The sequence below is a fragment of the Primulina eburnea genome, chromosome 16, assembly GCF_022965805.1.
Source record: "Primulina eburnea isolate SZY01 chromosome 16, ASM2296580v1, whole genome shotgun sequence".
Classification (NCBI taxonomy): Eukaryota; Viridiplantae; Streptophyta; class Magnoliopsida; order Lamiales; family Gesneriaceae; genus Primulina; species Primulina eburnea.
The window spans coordinates 5,242,028-5,254,263 of record NC_133116.1 but is presented as its reverse complement, the minus strand read 5'-3'; the positions used below and the strand labels follow the sequence as shown (position 1 = coordinate 5,254,263).

General features: G+C 35.5%; 3 protein-coding genes across 4 annotated transcripts; 2 read left to right on the top strand and 1 right to left on the bottom strand.

The window, feature by feature from the left end:
- Positions 1-1,057: 1,057 nt before the first annotated feature.
- LOC140816841 (uncharacterized) lies at positions 1,058-1,775 on the top strand. Its single transcript, XM_073176322.1, has one exon. It carries the CDS (start codon positions 1,193-1,195, stop codon positions 1,688-1,690), a length of 498 nt encoding a protein of 165 aa, XP_073032423.1. The 5' UTR covers positions 1,058-1,192; the 3' UTR covers positions 1,691-1,775.
- A 1,320-nt stretch (positions 1,776-3,095) lies between these two features.
- Positions 3,096-6,561, top strand: LOC140817558 (WPP domain-associated protein). 2 transcript variants are annotated; one of them, XM_073177311.1, is made up of 4 exons: positions 3,096-5,753; positions 5,823-5,949; positions 6,078-6,179; positions 6,382-6,561. In XM_073177311.1, the coding sequence occupies exons 1-4, from the start codon at positions 3,469-3,471 to the stop codon at positions 6,457-6,459; spliced, it is 2,592 nt and encodes an 863-aa protein (XP_073033412.1). In that variant the 5' UTR covers positions 3,096-3,468; the 3' UTR covers positions 6,460-6,561. The 2 variants fall into 2 exon arrangements, with proteins under 2 accessions (XP_073033412.1, XP_073033411.1); XM_073177310.1 differs by lacking the exon at positions 6,382-6,561 and having other exon boundaries at positions 6,078-6,370.
- A 610-nt stretch (positions 6,562-7,171) lies between these two features.
- Positions 7,172-11,979, bottom strand: LOC140817347 (CDP-diacylglycerol--glycerol-3-phosphate 3-phosphatidyltransferase 2-like). The gene is given in 8 exon segments (XM_073176997.1): positions 7,172-7,713; positions 7,851-7,936; positions 8,040-8,096; positions 9,007-9,120; positions 10,898-10,948; positions 11,040-11,083; positions 11,086-11,136; positions 11,366-11,979. Coding segments are annotated over 8 exon segments (1,017 nt in total). The 5' UTR covers positions 11,859-11,979; the 3' UTR covers positions 7,172-7,592.
- Positions 11,980-12,236: the final 257 nt, after the last annotated feature.

The following is a 12,236-nucleotide window of genomic DNA, read 5'->3' as shown; positions in this document are numbered from 1 at the left end:
AATGAGAGTTCAAATTCGATTCCATTTACTTCAAATCTATCGATCGGATTAAAATCCTAAATTTGTTTATTAAATATTTCATTTTTTTCGCGATATATATATAAGAAAGATATACCAAATATTAATATATTGTTACTTATAACATATCTGACACTAAAATTTCAATTAAGAGATTAGATATAAGTTCGAAGCCAATATAAATTTATAACAAACCACTCTTAGCTAAAAAATAATAATAAATTGTTCTATAAATGAAAAATATTAATCATGATATTATTTTTAAAAAATCAATAAAGCAAATATACTATTTAGAGCCAAATATTACCAAAAAAAATGGTTTTTAAAATTGATTCAACTAATATAAACATGTGAAACATTTAGTATTGATTAAAAAAAACACTTTTAAATAAGAAATTATTTCAAAATAGTCAACACGATTTTAAAAATATTTTACACGAATTGTCAACCTAAAATGATTCTTTTCAACCAAATAAAAAAAGCTTTTCAAATCGAAATTCTGATTTTAAATTATATTTTATGAAAGCTACTTTAAAGGAATTTCGATTTTAGTGCTAAAAAAAATACATTTGATGCATTTACATTTGAGTGGGTCTCAGGGTCTCATGTGAGACCGTCTCATGGATTTTAATCTGTGTGACTGGTCAGTCCTACTGATAATCACAATAAAAAGTAATACTCTTAGCATAAAAAATAATACTTTTTAATGGATGAACCAAATAAGATATTCGTCTCATAAATACGACTCGTGAGACCGTCTCACACAAATTTTTGCATTTACATTTTAGATTTGAAATGTTCAAGGTTCAATCCTTTCTAACAATTCTTCGTCCATAATAAAAAGACAAAAACTCCTATAAAATCGTCTTATTAATTAATCTTGCGATTGATTCATAAAAAAATATTAATTTTTATACCAAAAGTATCAATTTTCATTTTAAATATGGAACAAATCGTAAGCGACCAACTCTAATATTAAATGTCGTAGCCTGTTCTAATATTTACTCCCATAAGTTAGTCAACTTAATTAAATACTCAATTAATTAGCCTATTCTGTTTATATTATTGGAAAATACCTCACTGATCTTTGGACATTCAGTGTAGGACACAAAAAGCCGATTCCGACTCTTCCTGTCTCCATACAAGAATTTTTTTTTTCTCTCTGCAAAATTTAATGTCAAAAGAAAACGATCCTCCAAAATGGGAAGCCAAATCCACCGCAAAATTAAGCAAGTCCACCGTGGAAGAGGCGTGGCAGCTCGTAGAGGATTTCTGCAGCTTCGACAAATGCTTGCCAACCATTGACACATGCTACAAGATCGAAGGGTCGGACGGGGAGCCCGGCCTAGTCCGATACTGCGCTGCCACTGACGGAGGCGGAGTGGTTCTGAGGTGGTGCCATGAGAAGTTGGTTACCGTTGATCCAACTACCAGGTGTTTGAGCTATGAAGTTCTGGAGAATAACATGGGAATCAAGGGTTATGAGTCAACGATAAAAGTCATCCCAATTGACGGTGGGGATGAGCTGCATGGTTGCTTGATCGAATGGTCGTTCTTGGCTGATCCAGTTGAAGGGATGAACTCTGAGGATATGGCTAATTATCTTGAGCTTAGTCTTCAAGCGATGGCAGAAAATATGGAGAAAGCTTTGGAAAAAGTGAGCTGTAATTAGTTTTTATCTAAATTTTATGTGGTTTCTATTGGATCTTTTGTTGGGTTTTTTCATTGAATATCAACAAAAAAGTTTTCACATCAGACATTCTCAAAGACGGATCGATCTCATATCCAATTTACGACAAAAATATTATTTTTATTGCAAAAATATTAATTTTCACTCGATTAAATTGACTCTTTCGGTGAGACTGTCTCATATGATACTTAAGTATTTTATTATTTGCATTCTTTTGTCCATGAACTTGCATATACGAGTTTGTATTTATTGGAGCATCTGTTTTGTATATGTTTAGGTGAAAGATTCTTTAGTAATTAACTAACTAGTACAATGTTATTGGCCGGGGTTTGGATGTTCCTCCAACAACCCTTAAACCATGTATTGAGATATGTGGAATTCATCGTCCCTATATATATTTGAATAGATATCTTGTGAGACGGTCTTACAAATCTTTATTTATGTGATGAGTTAATCCTACCGATATTCACAATAAAAAGTAATACTCTTAACATAATAATGAGACCGTCTCATACAAATTTTTGTCATATATATTTTTGGGAAGGAACAAATTCAAAATATTATAAAACGATTTTGAATGTATAATTAAGTATATTTAAAATGAATTATCGCCATCATTTGTCCCTTTAATTAAACTTGTCAATCACGTTTCTTCTTTTGGAATTCCGATATGAATTGTAGGAAAATCGATGTGAGGCAGTAAAGTATACGATAAAGATCGTCTGATAAGGTATTGGTCGAGATGTACGAATACATTGAATTGTGTTAAATAGCATTTTCACCTATTTTAACTTTTTTTTAAAGAACCGGAATCGAATGAACCGATAAATTTTTTCATATAATCGAATTTCTGTTTACTCAAATTTCAGTAGGTCGATCATCATCCATATACAACAATATTTACAAATTATAATTATGATTATAATGAATAAGCTACGAGATTTTAAAAATAATAATAATAGACGCATATGAGTTTGAGTTACAAAGCTATATTATTTTTTCTTGTTTTCCCCCTTCTGCACATGGAAAGATATACAATTAGGTAGAGGGTAAAAACGTGTATGAGACGGTTTCATAGGTCGTAATTTGTGAGACAGATATCTTATTTAGGTCATCCATGAAAAAAAATTATTTTTTATGATAATAGTATTACTTTTATTTGTGAATATCGGTAGAGTTGATCGTTCTCACACATAAAGATTCGTGAGACCGTCTCACAATAGACCTACTCTTAGGTAGAGGCGTCCGGCCAGAAAACAATTTATAGACGTTAATAATGATACTCTTGAAAATGATAATTCTCCTCGAATTTGAGCTTTTATAATTAATTTAGATCTCAATAATGAATTGAATAATTAAATTGACTCATTGATCGTCGATCATGGAAGCCAGTGTTCGAGTTCCATGATCCGCGACATCGTTATATCGAGGATTTATGCTTGCAAAACTCCACCACATAGCAAATAAGCAACCTCCTTTACACGCCGGAACTTCATGACGGCAGCTCTCGTTCCTGTTACGGAATGGCCGTTCGTGTGTAGAGTAGGTGATAAATGATTCTTTGATCAGAATTCCTAGTATTTATATTGGATAGACCTGAATCTTTGGATCCTTCAACTTCTTGGAATTGGTCTATTTCGATCCACAATTTAGGTGACATGCAAGTCATTTGGTTCTGGTACCGTTGGCATTAGCATCTTCTTGTCCTGCAGTTTCTGTGCCACAAGTGGGCTGAATATTTGCTTCGTAATCATTCATACATGGATGATATTTTTGGTCAGATTAATTGTAAATCGAGTGCCGACTCGATAGTGATGAAGATTTTGAGAACAGCAATGGATAAAGCTCATGAAAAAGTGCAGTCTAAGGACGGGCCTATCGAGTTCTTACACGAGAGATCAACGTTTTACGAGCTCGCAGCTATCTTAGTCGAGGGTGGTCTCAATATTGTACAGGAGGAGATGGACATTCTTGAGGGAAGCTGTGACAAAATCCTCTCAGACTTGATAGAAATCCGACACTGGCTCCAGGGGAGGATCCAGGACATGAAACGTCTTATAGTCGAAAAAGATAAAGAGTTGATCCAGAGATCTGCAAACGAGTCGAAACTTCGGCAGGCACTTGAATTGAAAGAAAGAGAGTTAGTTAATATGTATGAGAAGCTAGAGCCTGAACGGTTCAAGAATGGAACTGCAGAAGGAGACATCTCAGAATTGAAAAGTTCAGTAGACCAGCAGATGTGGAGTATAAAGCAGAAACTTGAGGATGAGGAGAAGTGTTTGACCAGTGAAACAAAGAAGAGAACATCGAATATTTCGAGCCCGGATCTTAGTTTCGATTTCTTGTACAATGAAATAAGCAAAAATTCAGGTTCTGTGGAGGAAAGTTCTTCCGGGATCGACAGATTTTCTAAGATAAAATTGAAGAGTGGGTTAGCAAGACCTAATCAGAACATACTGATCCGGCGGATGAGCTCAGATATCGATCTTTTGAAAGAAACGTTGGATCTTGCTTTTGGAAAGATGCAGAGCGCTGAGGTTCTCCCCTTGGAGAAACAATGGAGGTGGGGAATAGAGAAAGACGTGGAGTCTATTTTGGTGAAAGGCTTCATAAGGGATATCCGTGTCCATGCAGAAATGGAAAAACAAGTTGGTTTCTTGAAGGATAAATGTTTCGACAGCCTCAATCGAATTCAAACCTTTCATCACGATGATTTACATGAGAAACCACCAAATATGCAAGAGAATTCAGAGTTCTTTGCCGTGTTAGTGAGAGCCAATTCCGAACCTCTACCTGATAATATGAGCGAAGATAAGCTTGAAGTGGATACCAAATTTAACAGATACAATTATGTAGGGAAAATGGTGAAGAATCATGAGTCGATCATAAGAAAACAGAACCTGGAATGGAATTGGCTGAGAAAGGAAGTTCTTGAAGGAAAGGGTTCTGCATCTTTGACTGGGAAACATGAGGAAAACAATGGACTTGAAAAAGGAATACCAGATGCTTTTAAAAATGTAGATAGCCTTTTCCAAAGGAACTACTATTATGATCACAGAACGAAAGAATATGACGATCAAGAAAGGAGAGTGACCATCCCAATGCGACATACGAAAATAAAGCACACTTTGAGTTCTGTAGAAAAGTTAGAAGAGGAGAGAGATGGCTTATTTTTACAAATAACACTAATGGAAGATGCTTATCGGATTCTTTTTCAAGGTATAGTGAAAGATATCAGCAGTGAGTTGTATCCTATAGATACTGAGAGATTAACAAAAAATGATGGTGGTTATTTAGAAAATTCAAGTTTTCCTGAGATGATAGAAAGCCAGTTAAAGGAGGATGTTTATGTGGTTTTCTTAAAAGAGATGGCTCAAGCTCTCAAGTTGGAAAACGATGCTTATGCACTTGAGAGTCACAATAAAGATATATATCAGTTACTTGTAGTTGAGGCCGCGAAAGATTTACAAAAGTCAGAAGCAATAAAGCAGAACTCTTTTCAAGAAGGTACACCTCATTCAAGGAAGCCAGCAAGAGCTCATAATTTTCAAGAAGCTACACCCCATTTCAACAAATTCGATCCCAAAGGAGGGGAAAGCTTAACTCGAAAGCTCTATTCATTATTAAAATGTTTGGAAGCGGAGGAAGACTTGATGCTAAGAGCAAGTTCTGAAATAAAGAAACATAGTGAAAATCATGACCTTGTTATATCAAATTGTGAAGAAATGGATGAACGAAATGCCATTGAATGGTTGTTGAACGATGATGAAAGTACACTCAATTCAGTGAGTGATAAACTAGGGAAAGCTCTGCGACAATTGCATACAAGCAAGGAGTTGTTAGTGGATTTAGAACAAAGTTTGGAAGCATCTGATGATTTGGGAGATGATTGTTATCCAGTTGAACAACTAAACAACTCACCGAACGATAAATTCAAACAGAGCGATCGATCTGATGAAGTTCTGGCTCCCATCATTCGGTTTCAGCAAGTACTGGGGAATGTGGAGCGCACTGTACATGAAAATCTAGAGAATAAATGCTTTCGGTAATTATCAACTCTCGCTATCCGGGATCATGTAGACTTGAAATTTGAACTCTCTCTATTTGTATTCAGGCTGGAAGTATTGATCCGTCAGGTGGGTGAACTTATCAAGCCTGTGTCTCATATCAGAACAAGAAAGTTGCTCTACAAGAAGGCTTTCATATTGAGATGTCACAACTTGAAAGTAGCTGAATCTGAGGTATTTGAAACTGAAACATAGTTACATGCATGTCCTAAAATGACCAAGAAAACGTGTATTATGGTCTGTTTTCTCATAAAAAATATATATCATGAACAAACATATGCATACGTTGATTGTCTTTGCAGGTCGATTTACTCGGTGATCAAGTGGAATCCCTCTTATGCCTGCTCGAGAGGATATATATTGAACTGAATCAAAATGCCATTGTTTTCTCTCACTACTTTGAGGTTGGAGTCATTTTTGTGTATTTTTCTAGCAATTTTTTACAGCTGATTTCAACCGTGTGTTTATGTCCCCAAATCGCGCGGATCAATCGCGGGGTCTAACATGTTCTTATAATAGGTTTCTTCTTAAGTTCTTCCCAATGCTTCCTCCCTTCGATTTTTAGTGATTCTTGACAACCTATACTATATGTTCGAATGCATGCAGGTTTTTGAAATCTTGAAGTTGATCCAGAAAGAATTGGAAAACTATGGAGCTTCTTCTGAACCCAAAGATAGAGTTTAAATAATTTCCAGAAACCAAGTCGACTGCCATAATTCTCTTATCTATCTACTTATATCTATTTTCTATCTAATTCTATCACCAACCTAAAAGTGTGAATAAAAGAGTTAAAAGTTTCAATCGTGAATTAACAATTTAATATTTGGTTATATATACATGATTATTTGAAATTTGAATTTTATTTAAAATATTATTTTAATAGCAATAAAATTTATTTATACTTTTAAAAAAATATATTTAACTATAATTGATACAGATATTTAAATTTGATAAATATATTATTTTTTCTATTTTGTCTATAATATATATATATATATATATATATATATATATATAATATTTAATAACTAATACCCTGTAAATAACAACACATTACGATGACCAATAATATTGGAAAAATCAAATTCAAAATGAAAAACACATACATCACACATTTTATTAATTTATATTATTTTTTATTTTTTATTCCGGCTGAATCAATACATTACTTAAAAACAATTCTCATAATACCATTATTTTTATATATAAAAAACACAAAATATATATAAAACAAAAAACAAAAACAAAACACAAGCATAATAAACTTTTAAGCAAAAAAAAAAAAAAAAAAAAAACTCACAGTACTATTAAACTCTTATATATATTCGATTAAAAATTTAATGTTCATGCACGCACAGGGAAATTGTGCTTCTAAAAAAATGTAATAATAGATGACTTCAATGAGTAAGATGTGTCGTGATTTAGTGATTTCTCTTTGAAGTAGCTAAAATTCAGCGAAGCAAACTACTCACACTAGCCTGTCATCAAACGTACTGTAAATATAACTAATATACTTACTACACAAATAGCAGTTCAGAGCCGCCAATATCCCACTCATATCAAGATAATCATCAACAAACTACGTCGACAAGAAGTTGCGAACTACGACAGCGCCAGGACATAAGACATGGATTAGCCAGCCGCATTCTACTAGTTGCGGAATTATGCGAACGATTAGACGAGAAGCAGCAATATATCATCCAACGTCATAGAGCAGATCATTTCACCATTCACGCTCTCGCAAATGTACGACATTATCCCATTCATTTTCAGCTATAATCAGTTAAACGCTGAACTAAAACGGGAAGTTGGTGTAACTATCTCAGCAGCACCTTCCATATCTTTCTCATATACACAAACAAAGACCACACGGCAAGCCATGCAGAAATGTAAAGCAACACGATCCCAGAAGAAACAAGAGTTCCAGCCCCTACAAAACTGCAGAGATCGATAAAGAGGACAGTGGAATGCATCAGTGATCAGAGAAATATCAAATGAACAATTCAATTAAGTATAGTTTCACTATTTTCATAAAATATCATGAAATGGCATCAAATAAAAGATGAGAGTAAAACCTGCCGTCTCTGCTAGCCAAAAGTATAGTCAATGCACTCATCTGTGCAGCAGTTTTCCATTTTCCCAAGTTGTTTACTGCCACGGCCTGAGAGAGCAAGACACAGAAAGAGAAGGAGGGAGAGAGTAATTTTTCGTGGATCAGAAATGTCAGATCTGAATTCTAAGAGATGCATGGTTGAGATACAAACCTCGAGAAGCTTTTTGTCCTGAGAAGCAGCCCATTCTCTAACTGCAGACATGGTTATCTATAAGCAGACACTTTTGTTAGCCACCACATATATGCATGTATCAAACAAAACCTAAACATGTAGCATTTAAAAGCATACGTCATGCTGAGAAATCGCAAAGGAATTCTAAAAGCAACACATCTCAACTAAAGCAGTGTGATTTCCAAGTTCTAACACCAGTAGTGAAAGTGACAAGGATGTCTTAGAAGAGGAATGAGTGGTTCTACAATGCAAACGACTAAAACATCCGAAATATCATCATCGAATCATTTCATAGAACACCAAACACATCCACATCACACCATCCCAGACAAACTCTTTTTGCAGAAATATCAAGGGCAAATTTTTCCAAAACAACTAATCGAGGATGTTTCTCATTGTTCTATGAGGATGCAAGGTTCGAAAGACGTCTCTACCATGTCAGAAAGTTATGCAAATACTTATGTTGGTAAGTTCCATGTCAGACAAATTCAAGAAAAAACTCAAGCAACTCTTCTTGGAAAACATATTACTAGTCCAAAAAGTTAAAAGTTAAAACTAAAAGAGCATCTGTCTAGGCCTACATAAAAGATCTTATGAGGTGTACATATGATATTATGAATGTACACAATGTCATGCCTCATAAAAAATACGATCTTGCCTCTTTTCTTGTTCCAATAAATAAATTTTCACATTATTTTTTTCATTCAATTTAAACACAACAAAATGAGTTGGTATGATCCAAACAAATAATTGGTTTACAAGTATGCACTAATAGACGACTCTACCAACAAACAAGGTACAGATGAAAGCAAACATAATTTTAAGTACTACAGTTTTACAACATAAAAACTACTCTACCCAGTAAAAAAATGTAGAATGATACCTTCAGCGTCTAAATTAGAATTATAAAAATGATTCAGTAATAAACAAGTGCACGGACTCTAACCTCTCTACCAATTATAGCAATTGCAGGTACAGTAACCAGCCATTGCGCTTGCCCAAACATACCAGTCTCATGAGGCCTGGTACACAACAAGATCAAGGTGGCAGCAACCATAAGCTGTATCCATTAAAGAAAAAAACACCAAATATAAGGTCCTCTAAGAAAACGTGCACAATGTTTAGCAACTCATTGAAAATCAAGCATCAGTTCATTATTCGGATGAATGCACGGACTGCTTTTTCTAACAGCATCGACACTAAGTAAATAGTAACATAACTGTAACGCTCCGAAATTTAAATTTCTACCTAGACTGCATAAGTTTATTTAAATGTTAACTAAATATTATTTATTTCATTAAGTTTAACTGTTAAACTATTAATTTTAAAGATATTTCCGATAGAGTCATGATTTTTTTTTTCAGGAGATGGATTCGAGATAGATTCCAAAGAAAGATACCCGTAGCCGGTAAGATAACTTCTTAAATTTTAAAAAAATAAAATTTTATTTTCTAGAAGGATGAGGCCATATACTACTGGACAGATGATTTCTAAATTTCTTTGTTGCTCCATCTAGCCTTACGTGAACAGTGTAGGTTTGGTGTGAGTGGGAGATTGGGTGTGAACGAAAGTTCGTGAGATTTGGTGTGAGTGGGAGATCGGGTTACAGCCATGGAGGACGTGGCGAGATGCTGTGCATGACATGAGGGCAGGCTGGCAAGGGGTCTTGAGACGGGCTGTTCGTGCATGCGGGTGCAGGTGCTGTACTCACTTCCCGCTAGTAGTGGCTCGAGCTCGAGCTCGATCTCACAGCTCTTGAATCATCGATCCCCACACCCGAATTTTTTTGACTATGGGCTAGACATTTTAAAATACAAGCGCAGAAATTTTTACGAAGAAAATATTTTATGGTGCATGATGGGTGCGTAAAGTTTCGTTTAAAAAAATGCGAGGTTGGAAGCTGGACTGTGATTCCCAATTTTTTTAAGATTTTTAATGGACTGTGGCAAAGTTATGCCTGTATTACGGGTTTCGAGTGTCAGTCTTTGGGTTGGGGTGTATCTACCAACTTGACGGTTTACGGGTTTTGGAAGTCGGCGTTAGAGTCGGGACGTCTCTACCAACTTGGCTAATTACGAGCTTTGGATGTCGGCCTTCTGGTCAGGGCGCTTCTGCCAACCTAGATCCATGGATAGTTTGGCCGAACTATTTTGACTGAAATGAGTTTCTGAGCAACATTTCATAAAATTAAATGAATCTTTTAAGAAAGGAAATTTTAAGCAAAGTTGATCTTTTATGATGAGAGACAATGGTTTATGCTTGAGGTTAAAGTGATGATATTTTACGAGTTCTATTTTAATATTTTTTGAAAATAAATGCGTACTTGAGGATTATTTTTATATGCAAAAAGATTGAAGGAAAACAGTTTAATGGATGTCTTATTTTATTATATGATAATTGTCATCTCCGTAACAACTTGCTGACTCTCTAAAGTCACTAATTTTCATCAATGCAGGGGAGGATGGCCGAGGTGTACTGGCTGGAGAGGATGGGCGGTTCGTGGCGGAAATCACTTATCGGAGCCATTCTATTTTTCCGCATTTATGTTTTAAGTTTATGAATTTTTATTGATGAGTTGTGCTATCAAAAATAAAGTTTCATGTCATGTTTGAATGGTCAAATGTTTAAGTTTAGGCCACTGTATTTTTTTTTCTTAAAGTAAAAATAAAAATTAGGTCGTTTCAACTTGGTATCACGCTCAAATTTTAGGCTTCTTTTAGATGGTGATAACTGAGAGTATTTAACTGCAGAATAGAACAACAACTATGATATCATCTTAACAGTTTTTGCAACAGCAGCTATCCTGAAAGAAATACATCAAGTGTGTCGCTAGTTACCTTATCAGCCACTGGGTCCAAAAATGCACCAAAGGGAGTTCCCAATTTCATCTGTCCATCAAAATTCAACAAATTTGAGTTCACAACACAGAGAAACCTCATCCATTTACTTCAACAAACAAGGGAAAGACAAGAATTACACCTTTCGAGCAAGGTATCCATCAAGCCAATCTGTAATTGCAGCCACAAGAAAATAGCAGTTGTAGCAGTTGGTCCCCACCAGCTCTCGACGTAAAAGGCTAGTAAAAGTACCTTAGTCAATTCTTAACTGGATATTAAATCGACATATAATACATGATACTTCCAAGTTCAACGCTATGGAAAACATGAAGACTGGGAAAAAAAATTAAATCCAGGTACGAGTAATAAATGTATAGTTATCAGCCAAATTGCTCCTACTGCTCAATCCGTTGCACAAAAAAAAAACACATCTGCCGGTCAAAAGTAAATAGATAGAAAAGCGCTTACTGCACACGAGAACTGGCACGGCAGCTACGCGGCCAATGGTTAAGATCGTAGGCAACGTGAGCAATTTTGACGGCTGAGATGGCGGATTATCTCGATGGTTTTGCAACGGCGACACGTCAGACTCGTAATATTGGTTGCCGATCTTGCCATTGACAGTGGCATCCATTTGAGCATCGAAATGACCGTCTTGACTTCTCTTTTCCGAATCGGAGCTGAATGCGCAATATTTCTCGCCACGAAAGCCTCCGGCAAGATGGTGTCGGTCTTGGCTTCGTGAAATATTCTGGGTGATTCTACGTTGCGCAGAGTGTGTGCATCGGAATGTCCGGAACCAGAAGGCGGGCGAACATTTTTGGCGGATGATTGATTCGTGAACACCAGTGCTGGCGGTGGCGGTAGCAGCGGCGGCGGGAGAAGAGAGAGAATTGAGGAATTTGTAGGGCTTGTGCGCGTGAATGGGAATAAAATTGGTGAGTTTGAGGGCGCCTGGCATGGTGGTGGTTGGGGCGAGTTAATTGCGCACGGGCAGCTTAATTTAGCAGAAGGCTTATGTTAGCATCGCAGGAGATGGAGAATAAACAATGCCTGTAGTTATGCCCCTTTTTCTGACGCGGTGTTTGGTCCGGAGAAATACGAGAAAAAGGGGAAATATTTATATCCCAATATTTTAATCTCACATATTTTAAATAAAATAAATTTACACTTTTTCCATGATATATTTACGATAAAATACCAATTTTATTAATTGACAAAATAAAATTATTAGATTTTGACATATCTAAATTCTTATTAATATTAAAAGGAGTTTATTTAAAAATATATATATGTTTGCCCTGTAGAAATGAAAAAAAAAAAATCATGTCCTTCCATG

Coding starts and splice junctions, on each gene's coding strand:
- LOC140816841 (XM_073176322.1), top strand. CDS start 1,193: ATGTCAAAAGAAAACGATCCTCCAAAATGGGAAGCCAAATCCACCGCA.
- LOC140817558 (XM_073177310.1), top strand. CDS start 3,469: ATGGATGATATTTTTGGTCAGATTAATTGTAAATCGAGTGCCGACTCG. Junction 5,754..5,822: donor CTAGAGAATAAATGCTTTCG/GTAATTATCAAC, acceptor ATTTGTATTCAG/GCTGGAAGTATTGATCCGTC. Junction 5,950..6,077: donor TGAAAGTAGCTGAATCTGAG/GTATTTGAAACT, acceptor TTGTCTTTGCAG/GTCGATTTACTCGGTGATCA.